The 13,089-nt window shown below is 38.5% G+C and overlaps 2 protein-coding genes across 7 annotated transcripts in view; one reads left to right on the top strand and one right to left on the bottom strand.

Moving 5' to 3' along the window:
• Positions 1-6,012: 6,012 nt before the first annotated feature.
• On the top strand, positions 6,013-9,187 carry LOC116636398 (prolyl-tRNA synthetase associated domain-containing protein 1). Of its 3 annotated transcripts, none has more exons than XR_004300337.1 (2): positions 6,013-6,308; positions 7,152-7,238. XR_004300337.1 is itself a non-coding variant. In XM_032411172.1 (2 exons), exons 1-2 carry the CDS (start codon positions 6,133-6,135, stop codon positions 7,584-7,586), a joined length of 519 nt encoding a protein of 172 aa, XP_032267063.1. In that variant the 5' UTR covers positions 6,013-6,132; the 3' UTR covers positions 7,587-9,187. The 3 variants fall into 3 exon arrangements, 2 of the variants coding, with proteins under 2 accessions (XP_032267063.1, XP_032267062.1); XM_032411172.1 differs by having other exon boundaries at positions 6,013-6,216; positions 7,152-9,187; XM_032411171.1 differs by having other exon boundaries at positions 6,013-6,252; positions 7,152-9,187.
• Positions 9,188-9,324: 137 nt separating this feature from the next.
• The window catches only part of CCDC88A (coiled-coil domain containing 88A), a 122,892-nt gene continuing 119,127 nt past the window's right edge, over positions 9,325-13,089 (bottom strand). For all 4 annotated transcript variants that reach the window (XM_032410959.1, XM_032410960.1, XM_032410961.1 and 1 more), the window contains one exon: positions 9,325-12,754. The gene's annotated coding sequence lies outside the window, so the exon portion shown is untranslated. The remainder of the gene's footprint in view (positions 12,755-13,089) is intronic.

Raw genomic sequence — 13,089 nt, 5'->3', positions numbered from 1 at the left:
CTTTGTATATTTCTAGTCAACAACATGATATTAATCTCCAGTAACCTCTAATATGAGCCAAACGAATACTCATTAAAGATATCTGCAGTGGGGGACACCTGGGTGGCTCAGTTGGTTGGGCGGCTGCATTTGGCTCGGGTCATGATCCCAGGATCCTGGGATCGAGCCCTGCGTCGGGCTCCTTCCTCAGTGGGGAGTCTGCTTCTCCCTCTCCCTCTGCCTGCCTCTCCACCTGCTTGTGCTCTTTCTCGCCCTCTCACGCTCTCTCTCTGGCAAATAAATAAATACAATCTTAAAAAAAAAAGATATCCGCAATGGATTTTCATCAACAATGAGATAGTTCTCTCTTTATCACTAGCAACCAAATTACACAAAGCTTTCTGTGGGTTTCCTCTTGAGTCTCCTCAACTTCACTGATTTCTTCATACACAATCACATCTCTTTAAAAATGTCTTTTTGCTGTAAAGTCTTTAATTTCATTCTTTCCAGCTTCACTGAGGTATAACTGACAAAATTTTAAGATATTTAAAGTGTACAATGTGACGATTTGGTATACATACACATTGTGAAAGTATTCCCCTTCCATTGAGTTAATTAACAGATCCATCACCTCATAAATTTACTTATATTTGTTTATTTATTTTTTGTTGGGAAGTTCTAAGTTCCACTCTCTTAGCAAATTTCAGTTATACAATACAGCATTATAAACTAGAACCACATTGTTACACATTAGGTCCTCAGACCTTGCTCATCTTAGAACTTTTGTACCCCCTTACCAACCTACATTTCTTATTCCAACATTCTTGTCCTATCTCTTTCCCAGTGAGTATGAAGACTTTGAATAAGACACTTAACTTTTCTGGTGATCAGTATCTTCATTACAAAATTAAGAAGGTTAAATTCTTAGAGTATTATTTTTGAAGAGTTTAAAAATGTTAAATATAAAGCGATCATGTGTCTAAAGATGTATTTCACTCATTAACAAGAGAACCAACAAGATGGTAAGCCTTGTTCAAAGAGAATTGAGGAGTGCCAAGTATTTACAGTGGCTGAAAGAATGAATGCTTGAACAAGATTACTAATATAGATACGAAATTGGTTAATATCTTACAGCATGATAAAGCTGTAACTTTTGGGTTTATCTTTTCAATGGGACAAAACTCATTTATATTACTATCAGTTTTCCACACATTAAGATCTACCCTTACAGAGTTGTACAATACCTGTATACTAAAAAATAATATAACTGTATTTTAAATAATTAGTACATTATTTTAAATAATTAAATACTTAAATAAATAATTTAAATAAATAATAAAAAGATACCAAGTCAAAAAAGCTGGCCATTCCTAGAGACTCAGAGAATCCCCAGAAGTGTGTGCTAAACAAATCCCAGCAGAACACTGGAAGGGCAAGCAGTAATCCCTTCACTATTTCCAGGTTTTGGATAATTTTTAACAGAACTGAGAGTCCTCTGAGTTTTAAAACAAAGCTTCCTTAGGACCATCCAATTTTAAATGAGTGTTTAAAGGGAACAAAAGGGAAACATGCTACTTCTCTGCTTAATCAACTGTCATCTACTCCACACATTTTATGTTGTATGAAACCAATATTTCTCCAGGCAAGAAAACTGAATGTTTTCATCTATTTCATATTTTAATTGGGAGGTAATTAAATTCAGTCTGCCCACTTATTAATCTTTTTACATTTTAACTTTCTTTTCTTTTGAAGCCTGTGTTAAAAATACTCTCATGTGATCTTACTTGTGGAGACATGGTTTATATTTCTTTATTTTTAGTAACTTATTGATTCCCCCCCTCCATTATAAAAATACATAGAAACATAGAAATTTTCAGAAGATAGAAAATACAAAGAAAATTTTTTTACAATACCCACAGTTCCATTAGCCAGAGATAACCACTTCACTTTTTTTTTTTTTTTTTTAAGATTTTATTTACTTATTTGTCAGAGGGAGAGAGCACACAAGCAGGAAGAGTGGCAGGCAGAGGGAGAAGCAAGCTCCCCACTGAGCAAGGAGCCTGATGTGGGACTTGATCCCAGGACCCTCGGATCATGACCTGAGCCAAAGGCAGACGCTTAACGACTGAGCCACCCAGGCGTCCCCAGAGATAACCACTTTAAGAAATGTATTTTTAGCAGGTGAGAATTTTAGTTCCCAGCTCTAGTGTGTGGGAACTGGAGCCATGACCCCACTCCCCTCCCGTTGCTTGTTGGATGCCAATCACACTGACCATCTTTCAATGTCTCTTCCTTGATTTGCTTCCTCCCACCTTTGCACACAGTGTCACGCTGTTTCCTCTGCCTGGTTCACTCTTCTCTCCTCTCTCTGCCCTCTTCATTCCTACTCATCTTTCAGATTTCAGTTTGCTTCACTTCCTCAGAGAGGCCTTCCTTGACACACTCCTTCCCCCAGATGAGGTGAGATTCTATTATGGACTTTCCTAGCATTGCATATGTGTCCTTCTTAGCACTTGCTACCCATGCAATCTAACATTTGTTTCTGTGATTATTTGACTAATTAATATACTGTGTGCTTCACAAGGGCAGGGTCTCTGTGTGGTTTTGCTCACCACTTTCCCTTTAGCCCATAGCTGATCTTCAATCATATTTTGAGTTGAATATAATATGGCCCATGTCCCCACATGTTGGAGCTGCAAGGAACCTTAAACCTGAGGCTATCACTAAGATTTCCTCCCTTCTCCACGGAATCATCCAGGAACCTGAGACTTGGCAGGAGCCAGGGAACTGGACTGTGGGGTTATTGTCTTATTTGTCATGGCTCCTCATTGAGCAATGATGCTCAGATGTACTTGTGTCTCATCTGCCTAGGCAGCGCTGCCCCAGGTAGACTGCCTTCCACTGACAGCAGGTTCCCATCTTGCTACCCACTGGAGGGACAAAGTGCCAAGAAAGGGACTCTTCTCTACTCTCCCATCCTTCCCACTCCAGTCCTCACCTTCTTTTCTGACTCTGACGAAACTTAAATTTCCTCCTAGATCCAGCTGCTTTCTCCTCTCTTATTCTAGGAACCAACCTCCATCTTCTTCTGACCTGGGAAGAATCCTCTTCCATAGGCCTTTAGAAGCCAATTTTTGTGGAGTAGGATTAGGGAAAGATGCAAATACTAATTAGTTTTTTGAGTTACTGTTATACAGCTATGTATATTTTGAAGCAAAATTGGGGCCGTGTTGTCTACCCTCTCCTATAATTCATTTTCTCCATTTACTGAATTGTGTTTCCCTAGATTTTCATATTGAGAGCATGATTGAGAACATAGAATTCCCTAGGAAGATGTCACCTAATTTATTTAACATGGCCCTTGATGGTGGGACATTCCTCATTCCTTAGTGTAGCAGGTACAATTCTTTGTGCCTACTTCTAGCCTTGTCTTCTGCTGACAGGCCTCTCATTCTGCTCTACTGTCACAGCAAATCATACTGCCCAGGGACATACCGTGCTTTTTCACCCCCAACTCTCAACTCCTGGGGTTTCCTCAGCTGGAGCACTTTTTTTTTTTCCTGGCAGAGTCCTACTTATTCTTCAAACTGATGCCATCTTCCCCTAATGCTTTCCTTGATGCACCAACGCAGTCTTAAGCGCCCTTCCTCTGGGCTCCTAAAGCATCCACATCATGCCACTAGTCACATTTTCTTGGATTTATTCTCTGTGAATGTTTCAGTCCTCTCTGCTAGATTTTAATGTCTTTGAGGGCAGAAAGCATGGCACATAGAGATGTTCCAAAAGATATGTTGAAGAGACATAGATTGCAGCAAGCACTTTTCCCTATTGTTTCACATGTTTGGGGTATGTACAGCTTCCTAGGATGGCTTTCAATTTACCTGTTCTGGAATTGCCCTTTGTTTCACTCAGTAACAGGGATTTCCAACATTCATCTAACAAATGCCATGATGCCCAATCCCCATGGTGTTGATAAATATTTTGGCCTTTATATTTCCTTTGCTAGGTAGGCTACAGTTGCAACTGTTTCTTTTACTTTGAGCTGACTTAAATGAGGGTCCCTTGTTTCATGGATCCTGGCATAACTCCATTTTCCAGCTCTTTTTTCCCAGATTCTGTCCTTTTCTGTCCACTATCCATACTCTTCCTAATAACAAGAGTCTTTCCCTCAATACGTTCTTGTATAAATGCCACAAAACTTCTTATCTTTTCCTGTTTGTAAAATAATTCAGTAAACTATTTATCAGATGCTATTCCTCTCCTAGAATTGTGAGATTTCTATAATTTTTTTAAAATTCAAGTTCTGCGACTAAATATCTAGTTCCTCAAGCTCATGCTGATCACTTTGAATTTCATCTGTTTCATGTTGTTTCCAGTGTAAATTTGAGATTGTATTCGCCTTGAAGACAAAGGACTATGCCAAGGATAGATAGCATTTATTTTGTATTTAATACAATGTTGACAAATATTGCATTAAGTCTGGGTTAAGATAGTTTTTAAACAGTGATATGAAGTTCTTTTATCATAGACAGATCTAGTTCCATTTTATAATAAATATCTGTGGTTGTAAGACTTGCTTGGATACTTGGGTCATTCCACCACAGGTGGACTAAAATTAAGAGAACATTAGTGTCAGCCAAGTGGGGAAATGATAGTAGTTTGGGCTGGGGTGATGGAGGTGGTGAGAAGTGGAATGATTTGGGAAACTGAACTGTGATGGATTAGCTGTAGGGGTGTGCATGTGTGTGGTGTGCTGGGCAGGAGAATTCATAGTTTGAATAACTGATAGATGGCAGTTCATTTCCAAAGAGACTTCTAGGTCAGAAAACTCAACTGCCTAGACAATATGGGGGATGCCACGGCCAATTTTGGCTCTTTGCGTTCCTCTTTCGTAGCTGTCATGGAGATCCTACCCTGGGTTAGTTTCCTACTTTTGAACATACTCACCTTTCTTGGTTACAATCAGATTCCAATTCTTCTTTCCCCTGATTACTCTCAGTTCACCATGATTGGATTTGGGTTTTCTTGAACATCTTCAAATATTTAAGGATAATTATTTGGGATGTGCCATATCTTCAAATGGGTGATCTTTCTCTAATGCTTTCTAATTTCATTTTTAGAAAGAAACCTAGTGAAAAAAAGTGCTGACTGAGGGTTTCACATGATAATGAAAAACCCCCATCAAGAGGTAGGCAAACTGCCTCCAAAAAAGGTGAGCTGTGGTTGCCACCGCGAATTACTTGTACATGAATAATAACAAAAGGTAACTTTCAGGAAAGGTCAAATGAAATTGTAATTTATAAATTAAAAGTTGAAAAGTCGTAAAAGAATAGGCATTTTGGCACCCTCCTCTCTCCCTGTTGATTCAAAAACCTCTTACGTTCTTTAAAATCTTTAACTGCCCCGCTCCCTAAACAAGGAGAGACTGGAAGAGGCAGACCACTCTATAATGACTAGTGGCAAGTTTAATAAAGCAACAGAACTTAACAGGAAGCTTGTCTTGGGCAGCTACAAAACAGCGATCTCTGCACCCACCTGCTAAAATCTTTTGAGTTTATGCAGAGGCCTTAAGGGGATTTAAGGCACAAAACTGTCCCGTTGGTTTCAATAACACATTACTCGGTCAAGGCAATGCTCTTCAAGTGGCTCCCGGTACAGGAACAGTGCGCAAAAGGTACTTTTCAAGGTCAGGGGAAAGGGTAAGGAGCGTCTCTGCCTGGGGCTTACCCGTGGTCACATCCTCTCCATGACCTTCTCCCACACTCCCTACGCCTAACTTCGTTAGGTGACCCTGATTCTGGTTTAAATGGAAGTTATGCTGAGCCAAGGGAACCTGAAGCGGGATTAGAGAAGGCTATGAAAAAGCACGTGTCTTCCTCCTGTAGAACGCGGGATAAGGAACGCCTTCGGGTCTTCGGGCCAGGCCTCCTCTGCAGACGACTTCCCGAGAGGCGGTGGGTGTCGGGGAGGAGAGAGGGAAGAGCGCGCGACCGCAGCAAGGGCCCGCCTCCGGAAGGTGCCGCACTGGACTTCCGGGGCCCCCTGGTCCTCCGCGTACTTCCGCCCTAGCCTCCAGTCGGTCAGCCTCGCGGGAAGCCACGCCCGTTTCAGCCCTTCTCCGGCCCGTGGCTCACCTCTGGCCACGACGGCAGCATGGCGGGCGCGGAATTGCGGGCAGCGCTGGAGCAGCGGCTCGGCGCCCTAGCCATCCATACGGAGGTCGTGGAGCACCCGGAGGTGAGGCGCCTCTGCCGGGACAGCCCTGCGGGAGAGGTGGGCTCCGCTGCGGCGTCTCTCGGGCGGGGCCGTGAAGACCAGATACCCCAGCGGTAGGTGCCGCAGAAACGGCCGTTCTCGGACATTTCCCAGGCTCCAGAGCACAAAAGGGACCCGACAGAAACATCAAAGGCCTTTCGGGACTATGATGTTATTGTGAGAAAACAGGGTTTTCCTCTTGGAGCGATTTGGTCACATTTCATTTTGAGAACTTCTTCATGTAAAGTTGGGTCAGTGTGTCTTTATGGTGTAGATAAGCTACGAGGCAGTAAACCGTCTCTGTAGTGTCAACGATGTATCAGGCATCATGCATATAGCAGGACACCAAGCTTAGAGAGTTTGGTATGAACATGATTTCATGTATTGATGTGAGGATTTGCAAACGTTAAAAATCTTCAACTTTACAAATTTAACATCAAAACTGTATCATTTTCTCTGACCTTCTTCCCTCCTATATAGTACACTTACTCTCCCCCTTCTTTACCTGTGCATATTGCCAGCTCTTCTGATGTTACTAGTCCGAGTCTTGTTCCTTGCCCGTGATCTCACTCTCATTGTGGTTATATGTTTGTAAAGTGGAGGCTGTCACGTGGTCTGGATGTAGTGGAACGCTAAGGAATAGGAATCTGGCTGCTGTAGATTTTCAGTACCAAAAGTTTAAAGAAAAAAAAACAAAAAACGCTTTAGGAGGAGTGCTTGGCCAGCACATTGGAAAAGAGAACTGGCCTAAGAGGTCTCGAGATGAGGGATTGAAACGGCAAGGTGTGTTTTCTAATGGGCTGGGAATGGTTCCCTACCAGTGACATCCAGGGCATTGAGCACTCCCTAACCTTCACCCAGCAAGCAGAGTATGTGTACATGCATATTTTTTGAAGTTTTCATGTGATATTTTACAGGTGTTTACAGTTGAAGAAATGATGCCTCATATCCAACATTTGAAAGGAGCACATAGTAAGAACTTATTTCTTAAAGACAAGAAGAAAAAAGGCTATTGGCTGGTGACAGTTCTTCATGATAGACAAATTAATTTAAATGATCTTGCCAAGCAGTTAGGTGTTGGGAGTGGAAATCTTCGGTTTGCTGATGAAACAGCCATGCTAGAAAAACTAAAAGTTGGCCAAGGCTGTGCCACACCTTTGGCACTCTTCTGTGATGATGGAGATGTGAAATTTGTTCTGGATTCAGCTTTTTTGGAAGGTGGACATGAAAAGGTGTACTTTCATCCAATGACCAATGCTGCAACCATGGGATTGAGCCCTGAAGACTTTCTCACATTTGTGAAGAAGACAGGACATGATCCCATAATACTAAATTTTGATAAAAAGAACTAATTGGGCTGATATTTAGAATACATTTATTTCTGAAAGCTGTTTTTCTTACTTATAATTTATAAAAAGCATTAAAAGTGATAAGAATATTTAGCACCTTGGTCTGGTGATTAAATCATTTTAGGAGGAACGTTTCATCTAAAAGGAGCTGCTTTTTATTTATTTATTTATTTATTTATTAAGTAATCTCTACACCCAAGGTAGGCCTCAAATTTATAACCTTGAGATCCAGAGTCACATGCTCTACTGACTGAGCCGGCCAGGTGCCCTATAAAAAAGCAGCTGCTTTTAAAAAGATACACTGAGGTAGTTTTAGTCAGTTCAGAGAGTCCACCTCCCATCCCCCATGAGCACTACTCATTACAGGAATGCCTTCAACAATTAAGAGTAGATTAACAACAAAACTAAGGCTAGTTAAGATTAACTATCTTACATCTTTAGGGTGTTTACTGTACTTGAAAAAAGCAAGTAGCAAAAACAGCATATATAAAATTATACATATATTATACATATAGGGAAAAAATAAAAAGCAATATAGGAATATATTAAATTGTTGATGGTGGTTATCTTTGGGGAATGAGGATTAAGGAAAGATTTGCTTAATCTTTTTGAGAGGTTAGAAATGTGACCATACTTGGAGAAAATTTTTTCTGCCCTGTAGGCTGTATTAAATTTTACTTATCCCCCGCCCTTCAATTATGGCATCTGAAACAGTGTAAGAACTCAGGATTATATATTGTCAGTTCTATAGAAGCTAGTTCAAAATTGTGGAGTAACATACTTTTTCGCTTAAAACAAAACCTTCATTAGTTGAAGGTCTCAGGTAGACTATACTACAGAAATAGTCTAGAGATCTCATCATGAAAATTCTCTTACAAGCAAATGGGATAGTTGTGAGGTAACCATATTTTACTAAGTTTGGTCACTCAAAAGTAACTTCCATCTGGTAGTGATAGTGTAACCAATTTGTTACTAAAAGGCAAAATAAGAGTAAAAACGTTATTTCTTGATATATAGGATTAGAAGCTACAAGTCTACTCACGGCAGAATTTCTATAAAGAATGAATTTAAGAGTTGTGGAGTTAAATATTGTCCATAAATGATAACTTATTCTAAGGTGCCATGTTACTTTTTGCCTGCTGTTTACTACATCTCTAAGAGGAAATTTTAGGTTGCTTTGCACATAAAATGAAAGTTTAATGAACAGAGTCAAAGATTGAGGACAGGGGACAGTGCCCTTCCCATCTTATAATGAAAACAGGCTCAGAAAGACTAACCAGAATACACAACTGGTTGCCTCCTCTAACATTCTGCCTCCCCAAAGTCTATAAATGAAAATGAAAGACACTGCTTTGTGCAATATATTATTGTATTTAAACTATGTGGGGATTGATAGAACTGGTAAGATTCCATTCTTTTCCCAAACCAATACTCATCCCTAAAAGATTTAGAAAGAATCATCTAAACAAGGTTATGGGTTAGGTCTGAAAAAAGGTTTTCCAGAACAAAGGGAAAGGAAAGATAATACTTAGCTAAATTATATGTTACAATTTTTATTTATTTACTTATTTATTTTTAAAGATTTTATTTATTTATTTGAGAGAGAGAATGAGATAGAGCATGAGAGGGGGGAGGGTCAGAGGGAGAAGCAGACTCCCTGCTGAGCAGGGAGCCCGATGCGGGACTCCATCCCGGGACTCCAGGATCATGACCTGAGCCGAAGGCAGTCGCTTAACCAACTGAGCCACCCAGGCGCCCTGTTACAATTTTTAAATGATTATTAACCACTTGTTATAAAAATCACCTCTTTGTTTTATTTTTATATCAATCAGTTGAAGTGAATGTTAAACCAACTTAATTTTTTAGGAGTAATAAAGTTAAAAACTAAAATGAAAAATAATAAAATGTTTTTAAAAACAAATCAAACCAATGATGGTTTGTTACGAACTGGTTTCCTGTGGCTGGTAATAGGTATTACCAAGAAATAATCACTGCCATTCAACTCCAGATCCCTCAGTACCATTATTTTTAAAGGAAATGTTACAGCTTTTATATTATTTGATTTGGTATTTAATAACAATTATAAGTACAATGGCAAACATTGAAAGAGAACCCTTAGTAGAAAAGAAAAAGACAATTTAAAATCAGGTTTTGTTAAAGGGTATTATAAGTGCAACTTTATCCATAAGCATTCCTTTTAAGGCATTTTCATTGTTGTCCAAATATCTCAACATGTACATCAAGGTTTATATCACAAAATGGGCTCCTTTTGTATTACTCATTCAAGGCTTAAAGAAAAAATACATCTCAGGACAAAGTCTAGCAGAAAAGAAAAACACAAAAATTCACTTTTCTCGTAAAAGCAACTTAAAATACAAAGTCATGTAGCATACATTATTACTCCTCATTGTAATTCCAGATTTGGTACAGTATCTTTTTCACTTCCTGACATAAACTGTTAAGACAGTGCAGGCTGTAATACTTCATTTGTGAGGTGGCTGCAATTCTGTAATACGCACAGTGATTTTTTTAATAGGCTCTTACCATGCCTTGCATGAAAGGTGCTACATACAAACCTGTTACATGAACTCTTTGGTAACCACCAGTTCAAAAACGTGGACCAAACCTTTCCACATGGCCAGATCTGAAGCACTTTATTGGAGCTCTTTGCGGAAGCTATTACCCTGTATATTAATTCTTCAGTTTCCTGGGGTGGGGGTGGGGAGGCTAGGTGTTGATTTAGGACACAGCCAGATAAAAGCATGGCAGGCCCCAGTCAGGAAAGTGGCCCCAGTAAGTTTCTAGGTAGCCATACTATTTTGTTTGGCAGAAGCAGTTTATCTAAGGGAAAGGAGTGACTGACTTCCTACTAAGTTTGCTTCTGAATCTTTTGGAGAAAGTAAAATATTCATGAGGTTATTATCTAGTCCTTTCTTGAAATGGTATGAAAAACGTGATGAATATAATTGAGAATATTCCTACTTTCGTGGTCTTAAGTGTTCCCCCTTTGTCTCTAACTGCACTTTCTCAGGGTCAGCCTCCTTAGACTCAGTACTATATAGGCTGCCCCTAAGCATGTTCTACGTGAAGCAATAATGTGCTGCCTAAGTCAATAGGTTCTCTATTTTAGGACATTAGTGTTCTGGAGAGGTCAAGCTGTGGTATGATTCACCCTCACCGGGCCACTTCCTACTCATTGAATTCCAACTTTCAGTAATTGTCCTGGGATGTGTCCTAGTTGTGCAAATTAGATGCTAGTTAATATAAATCTAAGTTACCCACTTACTGTATTTGGCTAAAACATAACTTCTATATTTACTTTCAATTTATCCACCTAAAAATGAATTTACATTTTTTACATGCAAGTATCTCTAGACTGCCATGATGCAGTCAATTTGATACTTGAATCTAGGGAGTCACGATGGAGAGAGATGTTTCAAAATCTAGAGAATAAGTTTTAAATATGTCTGTTGTGCAATAGTTGTATTTTAGTAAGAATCCTTTGTATTTACATTTACATAGCACCTTTCATCCAAGAGTTTAAAAGTGATTTAATTTTACAGCATTATTTGGCGGCAAAACCTAAGTTAATGGTGGCATTAAGTTACGTTAAGTCCAAGTTCTCTAAATTCCTTTTTAATTTCTGGTCAACTATACATGCTGTCTTTCTTTTCATTAAGTCTTTCTGAAAGTAGACTATGAACACAATACTGCTAACTGGCCTACCAGAAAGAGAAAGGGAGAGGGAGACAGAGAGAGAGAGGGAGGGGGGATGGGAGAGAGAGAGGGAAGGGAGGCAGGGAGAGACACACACAGTCTCATGGCTACTAGGTTAGTGATGAAACACACAGTTCCTAAACCACACACTATGAATATGGAATTATTCCAAAAAGATTTTTAGAGCTGGTAATGAGAGCCTAAGAAGTATACTGTTAAAATAAAAAAGTCATTATCTTTCTCATTTCAGACATTTAAGATTATTCTGATATGTTAAATAATGAATTTGCATTAATAAGTATCAATGCATTTTTTGATTTCATAAGAAAATAAAACTGTGATATAAAATTGGAGCTACAAAAAAACTGATGTTTCCCTGGGTTAACTAAATCTACTTTTTTTGTGCTTCTTTCAGATGTTTAAGGTAACAAATGCATACAAATATTTCAAAAGTACCAATAACAGTTACCAACTTTAATGTAATATTATAAAGGACAAAAACAGAAAAGTTCTTATTAATATGTGATAACCTTAAAAATAAATGAGTTCCTGGCAAAATGCAGATCATAGTAAATTATTTACATTTTTTTTTTTTTGCCGTAAGAAAACTTCTTAAGCAACAGTCAGCTCTCGTGTTAAAAAAACAAACACACATATATAACCCAATACTAAAGAAGGGAAATGAATTTAAAACACAACAGCATTATCTTGGGAATGCAATTTGCTGGAAAACCACCTTACTAAAAAAGTTTCAGAAAAACACTCTTTTTAATTACCTTGGATCCAGGTGTGAATGCTTAGTGTTGCTTAAAGGGGAATACGGAAAGATTAATGTTACTGTAAATTTTTTATAGCTCCTATTTTTCAGATTTATCTTCATAAACTGAATTTCTTTTGCAGTGCATCAAAATAATTGGTTAAAAAAAAGGAAAGGATACCAACACATGCAGTCTGCTAACCAAGTAAGGCTCTGACATGCCAAAACAATGTTCTCTGTATCATGATATATAGTACATTCCACAACATACTACAGCATTTAATTTAGATTTACACAACTAAATATAAATGGCTAAATTTTGGCTAATACTTAGCAGAAGCATTAAGCAAACATGGATAAATTCATAAACAAATGACGAAAGAAGTAGATTGTTCTTGGAGTACTTCTTGGAATCTTATAACACTTGGTCCTTAGTGAGAGAACATCCTTTATTCAGTAGATCTTATCAATACAATGTATAGTAAGTCCTAAAACCTTCTAAAAATTTTGGCAGTTGACTCCAGTAGTGCTCCTTGATTCAAGGAAGGAATGAAGGTTTTGTATTTCTTGCCTGCTCTAGTCACGAAGGATTGTTTAAAGTCTCCTTAAAGATTTTTAAAATGATTCCTATAGTTGGGTGTCTTGTTACTTCAGAAATAAAGGCTTCACACTGAGAAACTGAAGGACACTTTTCTCTCTGTATTTAGTTGGAAGGTAGAAAGAAGAAAGAAAATATAAGAAAAGCTTGAAGATAAGAGAGAGAGATAAAATACAGAGTAGCCACTATAAGAACAACATGCACCAGATATTTCTTCTATAGGAATGAGAGAGTGACAGAAAGTCAGAGACAATTTTTCTTTGAGTGGCTCTTCATACAAAAGGTATTTAATTTGTTTGTTCTCAATTATCAAAAACATTGTGGGAAAGTTGTATTCCTACCAAAAAAAAGAAAAAGACTTCAGATTAAAAAAGGAATTCCTAGAACATAATTCACAAGTAAAATTAAGTTCTCCCTCTCAAAAAAAAAAATTA

This window comes from Phoca vitulina, unplaced genomic scaffold (assembly GCF_004348235.1).
Source record: "Phoca vitulina isolate PV1807 unplaced genomic scaffold, GSC_HSeal_1.0 scaffold12, whole genome shotgun sequence".
NCBI classification, from domain to species: domain Eukaryota; kingdom Metazoa; phylum Chordata; class Mammalia; order Carnivora; family Phocidae; genus Phoca; species Phoca vitulina.
Note: the sequence above shows the minus strand (reverse complement) of the source record. Positions and strands in the feature narration are given on the sequence as shown.